Raw genomic sequence first — 9,849 nt, forward strand, 5'->3', positions numbered from 1 at the left:
AATTCAAACACAAAAAGTCCATGACACTTTATTTCCATTATTGTTCGGCTAGTTTTTACCACATATGACTGAGAATAAACTGTTCACAAGCTTTTAGATTTTCACCAACGGTCTTAAAAAAATGTATGCACGAAACAACTAAGATTCAACAATAAAAAATGAAGTATATCTACACTGTAACAATATGTAGTTAACATGCTACAAAAAACAGAACAGAGATCTTTAAAATAAGGAACAAGATATCAAATAAAATCTTTTTGGGGGGATTTTTCTTCTAAAGCAGCCTGAGAATCAAACTTTCAGTCCCTTTGTCCCCTTAAACGTACATTTGTGGATACTCTCCCACTGGCACTTTAACATGAGAACCAAACATTTTGGCACAAACGTTTAATAGAAATGTCACTGCAGTTAAACAGTTACTGAACAAAAACACAAACGCAGATATACAAAGTAAATATTTACATTAGTTTCAGTTTTCACAACTGTCATCAAACGTCACAACTTAATACAAACCGTTCTTCCCTCTTGTCCTACGAGGACGACGGGGTTGAAGCAGAGGCAGGGGAGGCAGTGGAGGCAGCGGTGGCAGTGGAGGCAGCGGAGGCAGCGGAGGCAGCAGAGGCAGCAGAGGCAGCGGGTGCAGCGGACGCAGGGTGCGACTGAGTGTCTATGAGTTCCATGTCTTCGTCTTCGTTCACTCCGCACGTGTCGACCACGCAGATCAGGCAGCTGGTGACAGGAAATGCTCGCACCTTGCTGCAAGTCACCCACCTGATACATGGAAGGAAACTAATTTAGACAGTGTGTGACAGGAGTAATGATGTACACATACAGTGATGGTGGGTGGATTGGACAGCAAGAATTAGTGATTCAAAAATAGTGGATCCAAACAATTTGGATGTCAAAGCAGTTGTTTCTTCAGTACCAACCTGTCAGTCTCAGTGTGGTACTCCATCGCGTGCCCGAGCCTCCCCACACCTTGGAACCCCGCCAGCACATAGATGACATCCCCGACCGCCGCACACTTCACCGTTACACCTCGCCACGGCATCGGCGCTGCAGCACGCCACTCATTACTGGCAATGTCGTAGTATTCCACCGATTCTAGTCCACCTAGAAGGAAATAAACAGTTTATTTATAAAGCATTATGTTGTATTATTACAGGAATATTCATTTTTTTGAGTGTAGTGGTTATATAAGTATGCATTTTTTGTACCTATTGCCCCCTGCCCTCCAACAGCATAGATCCTGTTGTTGACCACAGCCAGCCCATGGTTCTTCCTGGCCTCTCTCATCCCGCACAACGCCCTCCATCTATGGACAAACAGACAAGGACAAGGAAGGCATCTGTGTATCAGTATAATTAGATGGTAATAAAGAACACATGTAATTGTAGTAGTAAAACAATCTCATTATGTGATTTACCACTTTTTTTTTAATGTACGTGCAAATGATTGCACATTGTCAAGGAAAAAAACTTTCACTCTTGCCGGAGTGAAAATCTCCCAGACCTAGTAGTTTTATAAAAGCCTTGAGGAACCCATAAGGAATTATATATCAAATATTTTTTTTTTTGTGCAGCTCTGTGCTTCTTGGTAATGTAACTCACTGTGATGTGTTGGGGTCGTACACCTCACAGTTGTTGAGGATCATGCCCGACACATTGTTGCCCACCGTTCCTCCACAGACATAGATCAGCCCGTTGGCCTCCACTGAGCCGTGACTGCAGCGAGCCATCAGCATGCTGCTTTTCACCTGCCACGACTCCGTTCTTGTGTCGTAGCATTCGAAAAGGTCGAGAGCTGAGCTGCCTGCAGACAGACGTGAACAGCATGCAACACCACGATTTAATGCTTCCAGAAATGGGATATCTTTAACAGCAATTTTATTCCAACCTTTCTAAACTCACCCACTTCCGAGCCCCCGGACGTGTAGATCTTTCCCTGGGCGGCGCAGGCCGCCAGGCTGTCTCGAGGCGTGGGCGGACCCAGCTTGGAGTACCAGCTGTCCTTCAGGACGTTGTAACAGTCCATGCGCTTGATGGGGAAGAGCTGCGAGCCACCCAGGATGTATACGACATTGTCCCAGAAGACAGCGGTGGCGTCGCGGCGCTTCTCAAAGGGGCAGCGGATGTCTGTCCAACTGGAGTCCTGAATGGAAACCCAGACTTTCTCTTAAATATGATTCTAATAGATATAACTACACAAAACTATAGCTATTGTTTGTGCAATATCTCATCCAATTAATATGGATTATACTGTTTAAACAATCCAAAGAGGTCAAATGCTTTTACTTTTACCGATCACCTCGCGTCTGTGGGTAAAATTAGTTTGGTACCTTGGGATTGAAGTAGCGACAGGACTGAGGCTGGGACCCTCCGAACAGAGCGATGCGGTAGTCGTGCTTCTTGCGTCGCGGTCGGCTGCTCTCTCCCAGATCCTCTCGATCCTCCAGAGACAGCAGGTGGTAGCGCATCCCACCTGGGATTAAAAAAATCACAGGCTGTTTTAGTTGTGTTTTCTGTGTGTGTTCATGTCAACCCAATAGACCTTAGCACTGAAGTGGTGTTAACGTCAGTTAGCTCACGTGAATCTTAATGATCTGAGAGTATGATGCAGATAGTTTAGCCAAGATCAACATAATGTAAAATCCATGAGTAAAGTACAGCCAATATTCAGGGTTTTTATAATGTCTATTTGTAAATGATGGTTATATTTGTCTTCCTCTCTCCTCCGACTCACTGATGACCATCTTGAGGCACTGGGGGTTGTCCTGGATGAGCGGCTCAGCCTGCACCGTCTTGGAGAGGAACGTTTTGGAGACCAGAGGGAAGCGAACGCATCCCAACACCTCCACCATGTACTGCTGTCTGTTGCACACATCGTACTTCAGCCAGCGCACTGCTGCGTCATAAATCTAAACCGCAAATGCAATGACACAACATTTGGGAACATTTAGTTACATATACATACGAGCGTTCCTTGAGCACCTCAACATTGATAGCACAAAAGCATACAGTTAAACAGGGTGTACATGTCTACCTGGGCCTCAGCACGGACGGTGAGTTTGTCCTGATGCAGGAGATGTGTGAGCTGTGAGACGTCCAGCTGCAAGAACTCGTCTAGTTTGTAGACTTCAGTGAAGTGAAGCTGGAAAAAGTCTTCTGCTGCTGCCTTCAGCTCGGGACAGTCCATACAGTCTGACAGGGCGGAGATACCTGCAACAGGACAGGACAAGGATCTGTTAACAAACTCAAGTACCAGTTTTAAGTCACTCAGAGGGACTTGTTTGCCTTTGCCTGGTTATTTAATTATTATTGTAGTATTAAGAAATTAAGGAGGTGTAGCAGTTAAAGGCTTAGCAAATACAAACTTAACCTTTGTTGTATTTATGTTCTTACCGAGGCAATTTGTCGCATCAATTTGTCCTTTGAGGAACTCCACACACATTTTCTTCACAGGCTCAATCTGATACTGGTTGGCGGCATCCAGCAAAGACTGGACGTTACTGCTGTTCACAGAGATCCTGGCACATAAACAGACACACACTGTACCATAAACAGGGTACTTCTCATTACATAGGAGGATGGTCTACTCTCCTGTACGGTTAATACACTGTATGTAAGTGTTTATTATTAACTTATGGACAAAATTTCTTACCGAGCTGTGTAGATAAATTCAATCAATAGCTGGATGATCTCCGGCTCAGCGCTCCTGAGCTCCACCTCATGGGACATCGACTCCATCATTCTGGCTAGAAGAGAGAAAAATAACAATATCTCCTTTATGTCATGATTATTGTACTATTGTAAATGTGCTATTACTATACTATCTTATTTTACTATTGTTATTATATTAGGCACTGTCTCTTAGCATTTAACCCATAGTACACTTTATATTGCATATTTCGCTTATATTTGAGTTATTTTATATATCTTGTTTTTTGGAACACTCTGGCACGAGAATTTCTTCCGGGATTAATAAAGTTCTAATCTATTACCAGACCTTTTCCTTTGAGCCTGCAGCTAATAAGTCACCATACTGACTTGACGAAACATCGGTGAAGGTAGGTGACCACCTGAAAACCATTTGGTAGGGTAGGTAGTATTGGCTTAGGGATAGGGTCACCCCCCACTTTAATCCCCATCTTCCTCACTCTCTCTTCTCTTCTCTTTTGTCCTTACATTATTGTAGTATCGGTGATGTCAATACCTGGAGCTCACATAACGGAGACTGGGTATGTTGAAGCTGGCAATGCTGCTTGGGTTGCGGTGACCACTAAGGGTCGTGTGGTAGGTTAATTATAAGTATTGGTATGAGGGCACAAAGGGAGGGTTTCTTCACTGAGCGCTTATCCTTATCATTAGAGCACAAGTATCTCGCGTTTAATTACAAAAAAGATTGCAGAATCTTTTCCATATAATTATTGAGACTGAAAATCAGGAGCTATAATAATTAGCTTCTTGTTTAACTTTCAATACTATTTTTAAGAAATAAAGGTGCTTATTTATAGGTATTTGTTCAATGCATCTAGTTATTTGTGAACTCACAAATAATAATATTTTTCTTTATCAAATCATAGCCCCCCATAATATCAGGGGCAAATGTCTTTTACCTAGGCTCATTATACAAAACCTTTAGCATGTCTGTCCTGTCCATATGTTTTTGTGTGCACACTTACTGGTGAACATGAGGCTGAAGAAGTGACTGGCAGCTGCCAACACCACTCTGTGGGCAGGAAAGTGTTTCCCCTGAACCACCAGGGTCACATCACAGAGAGTACCCTGAAGGAAAAACACAAAACAGTTTAAAAGTGTCAGGACCGAAGGATAACACACATACAGTAGAAGCCCTGTTACAGACATACACTTATCCTCTTGTCTCACACACACACCTGTTTCCTAAGGTTGTTCATGACTCCCATGATGCCGGACAGCTGTCTGTACTCCTCTTTGGTGGCACATTTCCTCTCGCTCTTTTTCTTGGAGCTTGACGCCTTCTCTGGAGAGGCCACCCCCGTCATGTCAGCTTGAATAATGTCACCCGTCAGGTTAAATTAAAAATAACACTTGAAGCAGCCCTGTACAGCAGTGTGCAGCTGCAGTTTCTTTGTGGTTGCACAGACAGTTTGCTTGCTAGCATCCAGCAGTTTGCGATTTGATGCCGCTGTTTTGAAGGCAGTTATTCCTTAAAATGTCGTTTAGGAAAACATTAAGACGAACTTGCTGCCAGGCGTTTAAAATCTAATAAAATGTCCTGGACTTGAGCATTTTTTTAAGCTAGAACTTAGCTGGGTTGTTTTTTCCCCTCTTCTTCTACGGTTTCTGTTCTGGTTACACAGACTCATCATCGCCCTCTACCGACGGACGTGATATATTATACGTTAACCTGCATAATTGCGAAACTGGTTTCTCTTTAATACACCTTCGTAGATATAGGGAAAATGTTCAGAACAATAACAATATAATTGTTTGAATCCTTTGAAATAGCAGATAACACATTGAATCACACAACTTACTGATGAACTGAATTACAGCTTCTTCTTTTTTTTACCTCGCTGCTTCAGCTCACCTACAGGCGCACCTGTCTGCTACCTTCAAATCTGTGCAGTACACCAGATAATAAAACCAGGCAGAGAAGTTTAATCAGTAGTCGCATGACGTTGACGTCATGTGGAATGCGGACTACATTGAGACGCATTGTCGGGAATAATTGACCTGAAAACAAGTTGAGGGACACACGAGCTGCAGACAATGCTCCGTTTTCTCTGCAGTTGTTGCGTCTCGGATGAAAACTCCAGCGATGAGGTAAGTTTGCGATCAAACTGTTGAGTTTCAGGTAAATGTTAAAGAGAAAATGAAGTTGCGTAAGTCGAGTTCAGACAAGAAAGTTTGTTACTCCTTTGCTTTAGTGAGATGAATGGACTTTACTACTAGGTCATTAGGGGTGGACTACATTTTGAATTGTGCTAAACAGCTACCAAAAGAAAAAGTCCACGTAACAGTATTTTAAAAGAGTCTCAGATGACTAAAGAAAGATACAAATAAATGTATTCTTCTGCCACAAATACAAACTGCAGGAATACAACTGTCTTTAAAGTCTATTCTTGAAACATACTTTTATCAGAGTGCCTTTTCTGATTTTACTTGAGTTTTATTTCAGTACTGTTATTTAAATTATATGTTATTGTATTGATATCTATTTTCTTTTAAAACCTGGGGGTTTTATGACCCATCTGTTTAAATTTGCTGCCTTACTTACTTAACTTAGATTTTGACAATGAATAAATAAATGTTACTATTATTATTATTACCATCAACAATAACAATAACTTTATTGATTCTCTTGGTACATAGTATGGTCGCATACCAACTGCCAATAATTCAATATCTGGACAACACATCTTCTCCTTGACAGCAACATGAGCAGGATGTCACCATATCTGGGCCTGTCCACATTTGGTATTACGCATCTGTCCTGGGTGATCCGATCACAAGTGGACAGCTGTAAGCCTGCTGTTCACACCGAGCATTAACAAGCCCCTCGAATGCGTCTTCAGTGGTTCACAAATAAAGCCAGACCCCCTCCTTTTTACTTGCCACTAGCTTTAGTATCTCTGTCTGACCTTATGAGAGTGAAGCCAGGTAGATCCACGCTGGAGTCTGAGATGATTTGATTCAACCAGGTTTCAGCAAAACACAGAAAACTGCACTCACGGCACACTCACCAACATCTCCAGCTCATCACCTCCGCCGGGCAGAGAGTTGACATTTCCCACGATGACTGATGGTAGAAAGGGCCTACATCTCCATTTCCAAGCCTTCACCTCTGCACCAGCACGGCAACCACGAAAACACCTTTCCATCTCAGCTGGAATAGAGTGGCATCCTCCAGACTTGCTCCTTTTCAATGAAAGAAGCTCTTCTCTTGAACAAACTCTTCTCCCCACAGAAATATCCATCATCAGCAGCAGCAGCAGGAATAAAAAGAACCTTGAATAAAACAGAATCAAAAATAAAACAGAACCTTGAATAACTGTAAGATCACAGTAATTGCAATTGCAAGAACCACATGTGAAAATATTTTTAGTTTGAATGTGAGTTTATGATAAAGTAATAACCTACCTTCAGGTGAGCAAAAGCCTTTTAAGTGCTTTGTGTTTCTGGAAATGTAGTAACATGATTTTTTTTTTTTCAGAGGCAGCCTCTCCTGCAACCACCTGACCAGAATGAAGCTGGATCAGCCAGGCAGCCCCGACCAACACACAGTGGTACATCCACCTTTATTATATATTACCTTTATCTTATTTACTTTATCTTGTGTGTATACTGTATAGTTATTTCTTTCTATTTTATCTATTTATTTTGAGTGTTAGAATGGCATTGAGGGGGAAGGGAAAAGAAAGAATTTCATTGTACGGTGGAACTTGTTTTTATCTGTATATATGACAATAAAACGATTGGATTGGATCCCCTCTCTATAAATGTTTATGTATCTGTCTCTTAAGTCACTTGTAGTATATACAGTTATGGATCAATTTAAACTATTTTCTCTTCTATTCATGTATTTGTTTATTCAGCAGGGACAGAGCACATTGATGAACATCAATATAAAAATAGATGTAAACATGCCGGAGTTAGCAAGAATGCTACTTCATATCTGTAGTCCCTAGGCAGGTCAAATAGACAGAAACATATAAAAATGAGAATGTACAAATACACATGCACAAGTAGAAAAACACAAAATACATTTAGCAACATCACAAGTTAAAATGATTAATAAAAAAATATATTTTTGAAGTTATAACGGTGAAATGTGTTTTTTTGTATCAGGAACTTTCATGGCTTTCTTGTAAAGCAATGTGATTCATTAACGTGTTGTTACAGCTGTGAGGGACAAGTTCATAAATAGATACTCAATGTCTGAGAAAACATTGAATGTAAAATATCATGGCTGCATTAATTGTTAAATATGGCCTGATTAGTCCAAAATATTGACAATTAAATGTATGTGTCAGTGTGTGTGCTTGTTGTATGATACTGTGTTTTTCACCCTCTAGATGCACAGGCCGTGACGCGGAGTGGCAGGCTGATGATGAGGCGGATTGATGTGCCTGAGTTAGACCAGAGGTTTTCCGACATGGCCGAGACCTTTAATGAACAGCAGGAGCGCTACGAGGCCATGGTTCGACATATTAGAAACGTGCGACAGACTTATGGTTGTAACCACGATGATACCCTGAATGTAGCCGAGTGTGTGGGGAAGATCATAGAGGAGCATGGTAAGCAATGTGATGGCAGGTTTCCTTTAATCAATTTTCTTTGTTTCTCTTTATCCATCACAATCTCTGTCTACTTCCAGGGGCCAAGCACAAGGTCTCCCTTAAGATTAAGGGCTATGACTTCTCCCTCAATGTGGTTCCAGTGGGGTCAGAAGGAGAAAGTGAGGAGGAACCTGTGCCACCTCATCTACGTTTAGCTCAAGATGAACTGAAGGGAACTTCTGAGAACGCCAAGGCCACCATCTCAAAGGCTACCACGCTTCAAGAAATGATTGGCTGGCTGCTTCGAAGCAGGGATCAAATGGCTGAGCAAGTAAAGGGGAGTGTGGCAACTTTCCAGGAAGAAGGAAGACTGCTGGAGAATCTGGGGGAGAACATAAAGGAAGTGAGGAGGGCAAAGGAGTTGTCCCTGGGATACAAACAATGGGCCGGGGAAGTCCTCACTGAGGCTGCACAGATAGCAGGAGCTCATCTCTAGTTCATGCACATTTTAAATACTTGGTTTAAGTCCACCAATTTAAATACAAGTATAAAAGTAGTATTCAGGATTTGAATATATCAGTATGAGAAACCATTCGTAACATCATGGGCGTAAGAAAAATTACAAAACAGATGAGACATGCATGCAAAATGTCATGCATGTATTAAAATGTACCAAGTAAAACTCCTCCATTGCAGCCTCTTGTATAATTTTGCAACAAGAACAAGAACAATTGCATATCTGCCTTTTAAATGTACTAAAATGTAACAAATATAGGAGACACTCCCTCTAACACTTTAAATATGTATGTTGTTTGTGTAAAGATTACCTGAATGGATGTTATTTTAACAATTAACACTAGGGGGCATTGCAGACTCGCTGTAATATTCTAGCAGTTGCTCTTCAGTCCACATTAGATATAGTATGTTTCATGGAGCTGCAATACATGGACTAAGACGTCCCGAATCCCAGAAACAGGGATCAAAATATAAATGTATTACTATTTTTTCTTAGAATTCTGCTGGTTAACTGTACAGAATAACAAATATTTTCTATAATGCAAAACAGGACAAGAACGGACAAGGCAGCAATGGGATATGGACCGTAGGTAAATTGTGATAGTGTCTGTAATGTTTTCTTATTGTAACATTCAGAGGGAGCAGATCTGATCTGCCCTTTGTTATCCCATGCATGTATTAACTGATTAAAAACTCCAGCTTTCCATCTGTTTTTAATATAAAAGCAAACGAACACATGTTCCTATGCCATCATGATAATTAATTTTTGAAAATCCTTTGTTTGAAAGGTGATTGTCAAGTGGTCATGCATTATTAATCCAAGGGAGACATTTTTAGCTTCTGCTTTTGTTTTATGGTTTACAGATTAATTTCTCATGAAGTGTGCAGGATGTGGTGGATAAAACCTCAGAACTAGTTGTTCATCTTTAAATAACAATGTTTGGGAGATAAAACAAATACACTGATTATATTTAGTTAAAAAAACATTTATGTTTAATAAAGATAACGATTATTGATCATTGTTATGTCCTTTACGAGTTTGATTAGTAAGTTGGACAAAATTGTATTTA

At 40.9% G+C, this 9,849-nt stretch overlaps 2 protein-coding genes across 2 annotated transcripts; one reads left to right on the forward strand and one right to left on the reverse strand.

The window, feature by feature from the left end:
* Positions 1 to 12: 12 nt before the first annotated feature.
* Positions 13 to 5,313, reverse strand: klhl7 (kelch-like family member 7). The gene is made up of 12 exons (XM_069680920.1): positions 4,895 to 5,313; positions 4,682 to 4,784; positions 3,661 to 3,754; positions 3,402 to 3,526; positions 3,043 to 3,218; positions 2,743 to 2,917; positions 2,339 to 2,481; positions 1,911 to 2,151; positions 1,611 to 1,812; positions 1,218 to 1,315; positions 930 to 1,113; positions 13 to 771 (listed from the first exon to the last, which is right to left on the reverse strand). The coding sequence occupies exons 1-12, from the start codon at positions 5,021 to 5,023 to the stop codon at positions 531 to 533; spliced, it is 1,911 nt and encodes a 636-aa protein (XP_069537021.1). The 5' UTR covers positions 5,024 to 5,313; the 3' UTR covers positions 13 to 530.
* Positions 5,314 to 5,733: 420 nt separating this feature from the next.
* On the forward strand, positions 5,734 to 9,566 carry LOC138609378 (uncharacterized). The gene is made up of 4 exons (XM_069682028.1): positions 5,734 to 5,807; positions 7,198 to 7,270; positions 8,060 to 8,281; positions 8,362 to 9,566. Exons 1-4 carry the CDS (start codon positions 5,754 to 5,756, stop codon positions 8,757 to 8,759), a joined length of 747 nt encoding a protein of 248 aa, XP_069538129.1. The 5' UTR covers positions 5,734 to 5,753; the 3' UTR covers positions 8,760 to 9,566.
* Positions 9,567 to 9,849: the final 283 nt, after the last annotated feature.

This window comes from Semicossyphus pulcher, unplaced genomic scaffold (assembly GCF_022749685.1).
Source record: "Semicossyphus pulcher isolate SPU_LCO1_2020_fin unplaced genomic scaffold, fSemPul1.0.p SCAF_5, whole genome shotgun sequence".
Taxonomy (NCBI): domain Eukaryota; kingdom Metazoa; phylum Chordata; class Actinopteri; order Labriformes; family Labridae; genus Semicossyphus; species Semicossyphus pulcher.

What these genes read in the sequence shown, in the direction of transcription:
- klhl7 (XM_069680920.1), bottom strand. Translation starts at nt 5,023, where the DNA reads ATGACGGGGGTGGCCTCTCCAGAGAAGGCGTCAAGCTCCAAGAAAAAG. An exon ending in TGAACAACCTTAGGAAACAG is followed by an intron (nt 4,785 to 4,894) that starts GTGTGTGTGTGA and finishes TTTTTCCTTCAG; the next exon opens with GGTACTCTCTGTGATGTGAC. An exon ending in GTCGCTACTTCAATCCCAAG is followed by an intron (nt 2,152 to 2,338) that starts GTACCAAACTAA and finishes GTTTCCATTCAG; the next exon opens with GACTCCAGTTGGACAGACAT.
- LOC138609378 (XM_069682028.1), top strand. Translation starts at nt 5,754, where the DNA reads ATGCTCCGTTTTCTCTGCAGTTGTTGCGTCTCGGATGAAAACTCCAGC. An exon ending in ATGAAAACTCCAGCGATGAG is followed by an intron (nt 5,808 to 7,197) that starts GTAAGTTTGCGA and finishes TTTTTTTTTCAG; the next exon opens with AGGCAGCCTCTCCTGCAACC. An exon ending in GAAGATCATAGAGGAGCATG is followed by an intron (nt 8,282 to 8,361) that starts GTAAGCAATGTG and finishes GTCTACTTCCAG; the next exon opens with GGGCCAAGCACAAGGTCTCC.